Source organism: Notothenia coriiceps, unplaced genomic scaffold (assembly GCF_000735185.1).
Source record: "Notothenia coriiceps isolate Sejong01 unplaced genomic scaffold, NC01 NC01_scaffold00037246, whole genome shotgun sequence".
Taxonomy (NCBI): Eukaryota; Metazoa; Chordata; class Actinopteri; order Perciformes; family Nototheniidae; genus Notothenia; species Notothenia coriiceps.
Genome location: NW_011369947.1, coordinates 14118472 through 14131194, shown reverse-complemented (window position 1 = coordinate 14131194; position 12723 = coordinate 14118472). Strand labels below are relative to the sequence as shown.

Here is a 12723-nt window from a genome sequence, read left to right as displayed (position 1 = left end):
ACACACACACACACACACACACACACACACACACACACGCACACCATATGGGGACCTCCATTATGTCCCCATAAGGGAGGCGAGTCCCCACACCTGACTGTAAACATATTTAGGTCCCCATAAGGATGGTAATGCTAGGACACATACACACAGACACATGCTCTAGTTCACTGCAGTGGATCATGCCGGTGGCTTCATTTAGGGATATGTTTCCTATAAATCATTATGATCTGATATCTGAGCCCAGTTCAATGTCAACATGCTTCAATATTTTTGGTTTATTCTTCAAGGCATCACGCTAGTCTCACAAGTACATTACCAGTATGTAATATGTGAACATGAGTGTGTGAGAGGTCATGGTCAGCTGACGGTATTGGTTCACTGGCACATCGCATCACACTCACGTGAACACGGACAAGTGATGCCCCCTCTCATTGTATTCGTCAGACGATATTGATTTATTTGTGCCCTCTGTCTGCCCTTTTTTATTGTTTTTCCATTGTTTGTTTATTAATTTCTTTATTGTGTCTTATTTCATTGTTTCTTTTTGGTTTCTTTTGGTTTTTTAGCATTCCATGTCCCGTTGTCACCCACCGAAGGTATATCTTTTGTTTTTTATGTCATTGCACTGTGGTTACATTTTAGCTTTTTCAACATACATGGAATGAATTCAATTTGAAGACCTCGTTTTAGCCCACTATTGTATCGTACTGTCCATGGACATTAAAACATGTGTGTGTGCAGTCCGTCCTGGCAGTGTGAGGAACATCATTCAGCAGTTTGAGAACCACACAGAGACGGGGGAGGAGGGGGGAGACCCCGCGGACCCCCCGAGGCTCTCCACCAGCAGCCTGGGAGAGGACAGCATGGAAAGGTACTCCATCATCAGAATCAGAATACCTGTATTAGTCCCACAGAGGGGACATGTACATTGTTACAGCAGAAAAGAGCCACAGACAGCTTAATGTTATCTAAGAAGCACGCATAAAACATAATTATAATTAAAGAAAAAGTTACACAATTTACAAAATACACATCCGTAACAGTTCTGAGGATTTAGCAGCCAGGTATATATTGCAGTTTTTAACGGCATATATATATATATATATTAGGGCTGCTCGATTATGTCAAAAATCATAATCTCGATTATTTGGGTCAATAATTGATATCACGATTATTAAAAACGATTATCCATTTACTTTGAAAACATCCATTTATTGAAAAAAAAATGTGAACAGTATGTTTTTAACAGTTGATTACCCTGAACTTTAAGTATAATTCAACTGAAAAAACAATAAAATAAAAAATGTATTAAAAAAAAAAAAAAAAAATCGTTTTATTTCGATTATGTTGTTTTCATAATCGTTGCAAGCCGAAATCGTAATTGCGATTAAAATACGATTAATTGAGCAGCCCTAATATATATATATATATATATTGCACATAGTTGGTTGGTATTTAACAACAAGGGGTGTTATAGTCTGTGTTATTGTGTGCGTGGGGGGGTATACCAGGGGCCGTGGTGGCTACATAGTCTGAACCCTGTCATGAAATGTATAATCCGCATGTAGCACCTGATTTCAATGTTGCTATTTTAGAGATCATTTTTCTCCTTCTCTCTCTCGCAGCCCTGCGGTCTCGGTGCGTCTGGCACGCAGCGAGTCGTTGAAGGCTCAGGGTGAGGGCCGACGGCGGGGCGTCGTCTCGGGGACGGAGTCTGTCCCACGCTCTCGTAGCGACGTGGACATGGAGGACTGCGGGGAGGAGAGGGAGGGGCCGGGCCTCAGGCCGCTGCAGCACAGCGCCTCGTCGTCCGCGTCCAGCAGCTCTGCACGGTAAATATTGGATTTTGTGTTTTTTTTACTTACCTCAGGAAACATCTCAAATGTCTTAATGACATACTCAGATATAGACCCTCCTTTAATACTACAGGAAGGGATAGGCAGAGGTGGGAGAAGTACTTTTGTACTTAAGTAAAAGTAGAAGTACCGGAGTGTAGGAATACTCTGGTAGAAGTAAAAGTCCTGCATTCAATGTATTACTCAAAGTACTAAAAGTAGAAGTATGTTTTTTGCAGATTGGTCCATTTCAGAATAATATATATGATTTTGTTTATAATATATGTTTTGATTATAATGATTGATCATGAAAGTGTTCTCAGAGCTGGTAAAGGTGCAGCTAGTTTGAATGACTTTGTATACTGCAGGGTAGCTTGTGAATTTACTCCAGGTGGAACTAAAGTCTGATTTAAGACTTGATTATATTTCACATCATTCATCCACATCTGTAAAGTAACTAAAGGTAGTAAAATTAGCATATTTACCTCTGAATTTTAGTGGGGTAGAAGTACAAACCAATTGAAAGACTCAAGTGAAGTACAAATCCTTCCAAATTGTAATTAAGTACAGTACTTGAGTAAATCTGCTTAGTTTTTTTTACACCACTGGGGATATGTAGCTACATAAGCCTCCAAGGGTCAAAACTCACCCCTTTGATTTCAAACACCCCGGACGTTACCCCCCCCCCCTGGAAGCGCAGATTCTCACCTCATGCAATCTCTCTTTCTCACACTCAGGTCTCTAGAGAACCCTACACCCCCATACACCCCTCGGTCTAGACGCAGGTGAGTCCTCCCGGTAGTTGATCAGTGATCAAAAGTATTTATCTGGCAGGAAATTAACCCTAGAGGTGTCAGACGTCTTTTCAGCATTGAAGATGAAACGGTTTGGTTCTCAAGAAAGAAATGGCCGCTTCAGTCGCCCTACAATGTTAGATATGTTTTGTATAGAGTGGTGCAGGGATGAAGTATTTACCCGGAAGTAAGCTGCGCACGGGTTCCCTCGACAAAAAAGCAATGAGATTTCTCCATAGGATTTTGAAAAATAGCTCGAAATAAGGTCTGTGGAAAACGAACCTGTTTGATAAATGCACGTTTTGTTCAGCCGGATAATCTCCACATGTCTACCGTACTTTCATAATTTCCGAATCATAAATATAATCGCCAGAAGCAAAATGCTAACGTTATGCTATAAACAAACTACATCCGAGTGCACCAGCACGACTTCACCGTCAGATCGATATTCAAACATACAGATTCTAAATTGTAAAAGTTGAAGCGTTTGTTTGAACAGTTTGCAGGAGGCAGGTACTTGCTTTCAAGCAGAACAGGGCAAACAAACTTAGCAGGAGTGTTTACGTGTTCGGCGTAATGACGTACAACTTCCTCGACAACTTCTGTAGTCCTATTCAGCCACTTGTTAACAACCATCGCTTTTCAGACACGTAAACTCTTCAAAAATCCCCAGTGGGGTCACTGCTGATGTATTTAATGTCGTAGAACAAAACGTGAGCCGTCTCTTAAATTTGTTTCAACCACAGACCTTATTTCCAGCTATTTTCCAAAATCCTATGGAGAGATCCCATTGGCTCNGTGTGCCTTGGCAGTCTCAGGGCAAACAAACTTAGCAGGAGTGTTTACGTGTTCGGCGTAATGACGTACAACTTCCTCGACAACTTCTGTAGTCCTATTCAGCCACTTGTTAACAACCATCGCTTTTCAGACACGTAAACTCTTCAAAAATCCCCAGTGGGGTCACTGGTGATTTATTTAATGTCGTAGAACAAAACGTGATCCTTCTCTTAAATTTGTGTCAACCACAGACCTTATTTCGAGCTATTATCCCAAATCCTATGGAGAAATCCCATTGAATATGAGACGAGGGAACTGGTAGTGGTAAAATGCTAACTCACTTCCGGGTTTAGGACTCATTACTGCACCACTCTATTATACATCCATGGTAGTCACAGACACAACACATTTTTTCTTCAGAGTCCGGAGCACTTCCTGGGGGCTTGCTCTCACCGGGTGAAAACAGTATTTCCGGTCTCGGCGTTTTCACAGTAACTAAGGTGGTTGCTCGTGTTAGAGTCGGTGAGGGCTGATAATTTATTCCGGGAAATTACTCAGACCTACTNAATGCAGGTATGCCCGGTGTGGTCGGTGCTATTGACGGGACGCACATAAAAATAATTGCGCCATCAAAAGATGAGGACGTGTTCGTCAATAGAAAGAAAGTACATTCCATCAACACGCAGATTGTTTTCATTCATCATGATAGGGGGACTTGAACGGCGGTATGGGCTGTTATTGAAAGTGTTTAAGTGCTGGAAATATGCTCATTGGATAATAGTTTGCAGGGTGCTTTTAATTGCCTCCTTGATTTAATGCAATTTACGTATTTTTATTGTTTGCTCTCTCTCTTTAACGTGCATATACAACGTCATTATCGTGGTCTGCACAAACTTGTCATCATGCGTGTATTCTGCTAACTGCACTGTCCATAACTATTTGATAGGAATACATTTCTAGCCTAGGCTATTTCCTTGTTTTAGTGGGCTCGTTTGTGGGATGTTGCGGATGAGTTTCACCGAGACCGCCTGCTCTGAACAACCAATCACCGTACTGACCGCTTCTAAACTCATGCACGAGAATCGACGTCATCCATAGCAACGGCGCGTCACTCTTAGTTCACTCTTAGTGATTTATCCTTAGTATGAGTAGGTCTCAGCGGCTTTGTGAATAACGTTTAAGAAAAAACTCCTACGTAAAATGTTTTAGCGCGAGTTAGGAGCACTCCTAGCGGTAAGATAAAATGCTTTGTGAATACGGCCCCAGGTCTTCAGCCACACATATTTTAAATAAGGACGATTCCTGCCCTCTTCTGGTCGTACATGCAGAGTGTTTAATTCCAGGTATAGCTGTATATTTCAGCATGTGTGCTGCTTTACGACGTCAAGACAATTTAGGCTCGTTTCAAAATAAGAAATACAACTTTTGAAATAGTGTAACAACTTTTAATATGAGGGCTATGTGTGTCTCCGTGTGAAATGTAACCGTGTCACTGCGTTCTGCTTCTTGTGTTTGCACAATAAAGTGAGTCGTACTTTGAGTCAACATGCTTTCAGGACTGTATGTGTGCTCGGTAAATAATAATAAGTGAAGCAAATACTAAGGGAAGGTTGTCGGCGTAACAATCTCAGCCTGCAGATTTGTTAAGTCAATATGTACTCTGCGCTTTAATAAAGAGACATTATGAAAGTATATGAGGCGATGTAATTGGACTAGCATCGTCTGTTCCTTATGCATTTAGCCTAATGCCTTGTATTAATGGTATTATCTCAAATGATGTAACCGATGCCGACCCACATTAAGGTTGTGTTATTTGTTTGTGTTTTTACTTTGTTGTTTCTTTGCAGCCAGTCTATGCGAGGCGATGAAGAAGCGAAGAGAAGCCCCCACCGTTCAGGACATCGGGGACGTTATGCTGGCCAGGGTGAGCAAAGATGATCACAGTTAGAAGAGTTAGTTTATGTGCAGGATTAATATAACGAACATTACACATACATAAAACGGTCAGTCTAGGTGGCTGAATAGGCATGTAAATAAACACAGGTCAGTATACAGATGACAGAAATCTGAAGGATTATGGCGTGGGCTACTACACTTTATAATCCGTTGCCCCCCTCCCCGCCCCGGTCTTTGGTTTTATTCATCATTACCAACATTCATTGACTCAATGAAGCTCCACCAGATATTTTCAAGAACCGTCAGATTTCCTTTAGTAATGTATGTTGGTTTTTCTAAAGCAACACATGCTGACAGATCCTTAATATATTTACTCATACTTGGTTTGTTCACATGTTTCCATCCTATAGCTATTGTTAACGTGGCGTTTGTGTTTCCAGTTTGAAGGGACGGCGGGAGACGAGTTTCAGGAGCAGGCGTCGCAGCTGTGCAGCCAGCAGTCTCAGGCTCAGGAGCTCATCAAGAACAAGCAACGCAAAGACCCTCGCTTCGCTCACATCATACAGGTACACACACACACACACGCACGCACGCACGCACGCACGCACGCACACACACACACACAGATAGATATCAGTGCTCCAATTCTTTCTTATTATTCATTGAGCTCCTCTGCTCTTGTGTTTCACCGAGGCTTGGACTGTTTCTCAATAAGTGTTGTGCAGTGGTCTAATGTATGCCTATGGTATAAGTTGTTCATGTGGATTTAATTACTAATTTAAATTCATAGAAGTTTCAGACACTTTTACAAACTTATTTAGACTTTTACTGGTTTACTGGTTTACTGGTTCTTCCATTTTTCCTTCATTCGTGTGGATCTTGAGACGTCGATTTCAAGTATTTGAAATACTGATCTGATGCCAGTCATACTTGATTAAGAATGCATAAGTACAACTGTTGGAGTAAAAGTAGGGTTTTGCACATCTTTTTAGTTTGAATTGGTTCTGATAAAAAGCTCAGATTTGCACATCTCTCTCCGCAGACGTTTCTTTGCCTAACGTCTTTTTCTTTTTGTTTAGGAGTGTGAAGCGAGTCATCACTGTCGGAGGCTGCAGCTCAAAGACCTGCTTGTGTCTGAGATGCAGAGACTCACCAAGTACCCCCTGCTGCTGGACAACATCATCAAACACACAGACGGTGAGGAAGCAACAGATGCATCAACACGGAGAACATGCCAAAAAAAGTTGCATTTTTAACGTCAGAATTGTTGATTTTCAGCCGGTTCGTCGGACCTCCCCTCACTTCAACGTGCCCACGCTTGTTGCCGAGGGATACTGCTGGCGGTGAACGAGGACGTCAGGGAAACGGAGCACCGGCAACGCCTCAGCCAATACCAACGCAGGCTGGACGCTGCGCCTCTATTCAAGGTAATCAGATAATCCATGTTGGTTTAACGGTAGCTTTAGTATTTTTTGCTTCTTGCTTAATTTACTATCAATTTGGAAAATGGTCAGTCACAAAAAAAAAAGGAAATATGGTCCAGTTAGGGCTAGGTGATTATATAAAAACGATATGTATATGAGACTAGATTGCTCTAAGTGTTAATATACCAACCTGCTATTTGACTCAACATGTGTTTTCCTCCTGTCCCTCACAGGGTCTGGACCTCACCACTAAGAGAATGATCCACGAAGGTCCTCTCACGTGGAAAGTCAACAAAGACAAGCAGATAGGTCAGAACCTCCCTGTGGATACATACAGTCATCAGTTTGTTTGTGTGCCTCTTACTCACATTGTCTGTGTCCCTCCATCAGAGATCCAGGCGCTGCTGCTGTCTGACTCCCTGGTGCTCCTGCAGCGGGGCCCGGACGACCGGCTGCTGCTCAGGTATCCGTCCCGCTGGCTGGGGGGGGGCGTGGGGGGCAGCGGGGACAGCAAGACGTTCTTCAGCCCTCTGGTGAAGCTGGACTCTCTGCTGGTCCGCTCCGTAGCTACAGGTCAGGAACGCTTAACCTCAGATTTTATATTCCCCTCTGGCTTTTTGGATGATATAATGTATGGTGTTGTGATTTCTCTCCAGATAACAAAGCCCTCTACTTGATCAGCACCACAGAGAGGCAGATCTACGAGCTGGTGGCCGGGACGGCGTCAGAGAAAAACACGTAAGCTCTTTCCCAAGAAATGTCTACTTTGTTTAATTTAGTTAGACCCATTGAGAATTACAAGAGAGACTTAAATACGCAAGTTGAATCAATAAAACTAAAACAATCAAACAGTGATAAAAACAATATATAGTGTAGCAGTGTTTCCCATACATTGATTTATTAGGGGCGGGCCGCCACAATTAAATATCGTCCGCCACGAATAGATCTCGTAAAAAATATGTAAAAAAAATAATCTTTCCCAAAAAAAAAAAAAGATTTTTCATTTTTTTGGTGGTCTAATGGATAGTGAGGTGGGCTGATGATCGGAAGGTTCCAAGTTCAAATCCTGCCTGGAACACCACTATTAGTGTGCCCTTGAGCAAGGCACTTAGCCCTCAGTTACTCCAGGGAGAATGTCCCTGTAATTGGTCATTGTAAATCTGCTAAATGCCTAAATTGTAAATTATATTTTTGGGAGAATAAACCCCACAGATCCTCAACTCCGATGTGTTTCACTCATTAACAATGAAACACAGAGCAACAAGAACGTTGGGGGGGGGGGTGCGGTGCGGTGCGGTGCCCCCACAAATAGAATCATATCAAACTACAATATACACTGCAATCCAGTCCTAATATATTTTTCAAAAGAATCAAAGATGTCTATCCCAGATTCTGGTGTTTGTGCTGATTGAGCATCCATGTTTTGTGTTACAGCTGGAAAGATTTACTTGAAAAGACCATCTCATCGTCCGGCGGTTCATCCCCCCTGATCAATCACGGATCCATACCTACATCGTGAGTAATTCTGACGTCTATGAATAATATATAAATAAATCTGTTCCTTTGCAACACCGTTTTCTAATATGTCTTCAATTTAATTATTTTCATGTCTTTCTTTAATACATGTTTGTTTACCCCTTGCATATGCTTAATGTACATTGTGTATGTTCTTTCTACAGCTCCTCCAGTCTGCGCAGTGCGTCCCCAGTGTCAACTAGCAGCAATGTGTTTGCAGGTAATTAAATGATCATCACCCCAAATATGTAAACTGTGTGGAAATGTAATTTTTGGTTGAGTCACTTCGTTTTTTATTTTCTTAATCTTCCAGACAACTCAATAACGGAGCAGTCAGATTCCATGGAGACTCATTCCTCCAACGACGACATTGTGCTCTCAGCACACACACCTACTGACCAATCAGAAGCTTTCATCTGCGGTGAAGGAGAAGCAGTTGGTGTGGCCGAGGCCGCTTTACAGGACGGTGAGAAACAAACACATCTGTTAAATTTGTAATCATCCTATAGGAATTTAATAAAATCACAACCATTATAGTTCATTCTAAATATATTATTTCTAAATACAAGTGGAAAGTGATACACAAACTTTTTTTTAATTGTTGTTTGCTGTTGTCTCCACAGTTGAAACACTAAGGCAGCTCATTTTACGAGATTTGGACGAGGACGGTTGGAGCCACAATTCAGACGACACGCCCACCAACGAGACGACCAATGAGAGGAGCTCGTTCCCCGAGAGGCAGCGGCCAGAGTCTTTGGAGACTGTCCTCAACTTCAGCATCAACGAATTGGAGGCGGAGCCTGAAGAAGAGGCTCCGCCGCTTGACGCTGAGCAACCCAGCAGCGTTCAGGTCGTGAGGAAAGGTAACGGATAAATGTTTAATCTTCCCGCAGGGCTGGCTGTTTTTGGGTGAAATCTGGGTGTCTTTAATGGCTGCCTTCCTCTGCATGTTTCTCTTCACTTGGGTGATTCATTAATTGGTTTCTCACACACTTTATTTTCTCTTTTCCTTCTGTCTGCTTCCACTTTACAACACACTTCTTCCCCACGCACTTTTCCTTGTCACACATCTATCCTCTTAGCTGTGGTTGCGGGTCCTTCTTCTTCTTCTTCTGTCCCTGACGACATCACTGCTGATGTCACACTCCCCTCCGACCAATCACACGAGCCGAGAGGCGAGGCCACCGCGCAGGGTAATGACGTGCTGTCGTTTTATCAAAGGAAGATTATACCTTTTTATGTAAATGTCGGATAATTATCAAGATGAATACTGGAGAATATAATCTTTGTGTCGGTGTTGATTTTACCGCTAAAACAAAAACACTTTCTGCTCCAGGGAACATGTTCTACCTGGTACTGCCTACAGCGCAGGGAGAGAGCGCCACCGACGACCTCCACGACCTCAACGACCCTCCTACTCCCACCGCCAGCCACTTCCCTCAGCCTCTGGAGGAAGTGATATCACCGCAGCCCGAGGAAGAAGCACGCGCCTGCTTCTCCAACCAATCAGAGGCTATGGAACTGGAACAGGAAGAGGAAACGGGCCAATCGCCGCAGAGCCACGTGATCAAAAATGTGGACGAGATTTTCCACACCATCGAGGGGCTGACGAGCAAGCTGCGCCAGCTGAAGGTGAGTTTGTGTTGACGTGGCAACAAGGTGGCTGTCTGACCGTGAACTCAAACCTAATCCAACTCACAAAAAACGTTTTCTGTACAGTCATCACAAAGCGTCATTCTTACTCTTATGTTGTTTTTAACCAGTTAGAGCATCTTGTTTCTGTCTTAGGCAGATACACCAACAACTACGTTATTATTAAGGTTTTAAATGCTGCCACGAGAAGAGATCAGCTTTCATGGGAAGTGGAGATAACACTGCAGCCATATATAGGGGACTGTAGTGAATGCAGTTTATAGTATCTGATTAAAACATTTAGTGTACCTCATGCTGTGTACTACTTACTTTGCAACATTGAATCTTTAAGTCTCTCAAAAGTTGTGTTTATGTTTTTTACATTCGGACGATAAGGCCCTCAACAAAAAGCAACAAACGGAGTCAAACGCTGTTCATGGTTTAACCCACAAAGTGTACAACAGCTCTCTTATAATCTCCTGCATCTTTCCCTCTTTTTTTTACAGGACATAGAGAATTCCCATCACACGCTTTTGAAAACCCTCAGAGAGCCGTTAGTCAATCAGGAGCCAGAGGACCAGCAGTGTCCGTCGGCAACCGTCTCCAGAACGCCGTCTCTGGATCGCGGCTCAGGGGACGGTGAGAAACAACCGTAACTATTTACAAAAGAAGAATTGACGATGCATTCCTCTGTAAACTCATTTTCTTTTTCCTTGATCCCCACCAGGCAAAGAGGGCAGTCCAGCAGAGCCCAAGATTCAGTCGACGGGATTCTGACGTCACTCCGTCTCGATTGTTGGCGCAAGGACGCACTAATATCGGTCTCGGGCCCTTAAGCCCCGCCTCCCCTCACCCTTTCCTCCCTGCATGCACCGGCCATTCGATCCGAGCCGAGGACGGACCCTAGCTGTGTTTTTTTTGTTTCCCGTTTCCCTGGAATACAAAGAAACTAGCCGGAATCCCCAGGATCTCTGAGGTCAGCACAACTTCTACGTGGACGGAGCGAGGAAAAAGTATGAAGGAACAAAAAAGGCACGAGACAAGTTAACCGGTGAAGAGAAATTAAAAAAAGTTGGAAGAATTGAAAGTAGAAAATCGGAGTTAGATTTTTGAAGGAGTTGTACGTCTTGCTTTTTTTTTTTTTTTTTTTTTTTTAAAGAGCTGGTTGAAGAAACGGAGCAGAAAAGTGTTGAAATGTTAATTTAAGGAAAAATCCGAAGGGACCCATCACCCCTGCACTTTACCCACAATGCATCCCTCTGTCGTGTACAGTGGACAAATCAGGGACAGGAGATGCCACTGGCTTTATTTAGGGCCCGACATTTGAGCCAAGATGGCTCCGGGGTGGTCCCCGCCCCCCCTCCCCCCCTCCCGCCTCCACTGGTTGCCTGTACCACTTGAATTCACCTGCCACCGTGGACGAAGGACTGTGTCTATATAATTCAGGTTATTTGCACTGGGTAAGGAAACCAACACATCATTTTTATTTTGTCATTAAGCTCGGATTCATATCGTCACACTGTGGGAGAAACACTAACGTGTCATTGGGAGCAGCCTCACTGACATATCCTCCAGTCTGTTTCATCATTCATGCCATTGTTAATATTGTTAATTTTGAAACCCTAAACCGCTGTTTACTACTGAAATGCTGGCAGGTTTTTTTTTTCAGCGCTGCTTCAGAGGCGGTCAGGGATCTCAGCGATAAACAAGCTCTTCTGATCATGATGCGTTAGGGAGATTTGAGAATGCTTTGGGAGAAGACGGGCAATGTTGAGTGAGGAAAGAGGAAAAATAGAGATTCAAACTTGAAAACTGCTCTGAAAAAACATGTCCCTCAATCAAACCGCTGCCAAAAATCGCCGCTGACAACGCCTGTCCACACTTTGAGATTTAGTGTGCAGAGGGGTAAATGCTGCGAACCAGCAACTCTTCACTTCTCCAGCGGTCACACACACATAATGTTCATATCCATCCAGCCAAAGCCATGAAAGGACTGCGCTCTGTACCTGAACATCACCACCCTTTGAACAACCTGTATTTATTAGGTAAATACGAATTTTTTCAGTATATGCAAATGTTAAATAAGCAAAAATAAATTGATACAATGGTTTGACATTTTGGGAAACACTTGTATGCAAAGGCTGATAACGCTAGCAGCCGCTTAGCTTAGCTTAGCGCACAGACTGGAAATGAGGCAAACAATTAGCATGGATCTGTCTAAAAGTAACAAATACCACCTATCAGAATCTGTAAAGCTCATAAATGAACACGCTTGTTCCTGTAGTTTCTGCACCTGAACTCACACATTTCTGCGTGTGTTTTTAGGATTTGACTAATTAAGATTTAGTGCGTTGATTTGGAAACTTTGTAGGTTCTGCTAGGTAGATTTTGTTAGCTAAAGCTAGCGGTTTCGCTTTTTCCAGTCTTTACGCTAAGCTAACCTGCTACTGGTTCCAGCAGAGTCCTAAAAACACACACGAGAGGTATTCAACACAATAAAGCAAATAATCTCAAACTATGTAGGAGTAATTTAAAAAAAAAAAAAGGTTTTTGTAACCAATGGTTAAGGCACATTTACCAGCAAAGACTGACACTAAAGCTTTTTCTCTCAAACGCCTTCTATCTTAACCTAAATTGATGACACGCTAAAAAGAAAATGTATATTTAAACTCTTACAAGGAAATAATTGTGTTTCTTTTGTACCAGTTTAATTATTTTCCTCTTATCAAGCTAATGGTCGCACCGAACTGGATTTTATTTGAGCTGGTTTCAAATACTAACAGACTTTAACCTACCGACAATACATTACCAAACTGATCACCAGGAGCCAAGTATATTAACACACTA

At 42.7% G+C, this 12723-nt stretch overlaps 1 protein-coding gene across 1 annotated transcript in view; it reads left to right on the top strand.

Moving 5' to 3' along the window:
* arhgef11 (Rho guanine nucleotide exchange factor (GEF) 11) overlaps positions 1–10926 on the top strand; it is a gene marked incomplete at its 5' end in the record, with an annotated part of 18725 nt that extends 7799 nt beyond the window's left edge. The window contains 19 exons of the mRNA XM_010795647.1: positions 570–599; positions 745–874; positions 1629–1835; positions 2576–2623; positions 5261–5333; positions 5746–5871; positions 6385–6502; positions 6584–6732; positions 6963–7038; positions 7120–7302; positions 7386–7467; positions 8164–8244; positions 8409–8464; positions 8558–8710; positions 8868–9107; positions 9327–9437; positions 9581–9876; positions 10383–10515; positions 10604–10926. Of these exons, the coding sequence (XP_010793949.1) occupies positions 570–599; positions 745–874; positions 1629–1835; positions 2576–2623; positions 5261–5333; positions 5746–5871; positions 6385–6502; positions 6584–6732; positions 6963–7038; positions 7120–7302; positions 7386–7467; positions 8164–8244; positions 8409–8464; positions 8558–8710; positions 8868–9107; positions 9327–9437; positions 9581–9876; positions 10383–10515; positions 10604–10653 (2342 nt within the window). The remainder of the gene's footprint in view (positions 1–569; positions 600–744; positions 875–1628; positions 1836–2575; positions 2624–5260; positions 5334–5745; positions 5872–6384; positions 6503–6583; positions 6733–6962; positions 7039–7119; positions 7303–7385; positions 7468–8163; positions 8245–8408; positions 8465–8557; positions 8711–8867; positions 9108–9326; positions 9438–9580; positions 9877–10382; positions 10516–10603) is intronic.
* Between the last annotated feature and the right edge of the window lie 1797 nt (positions 10927–12723).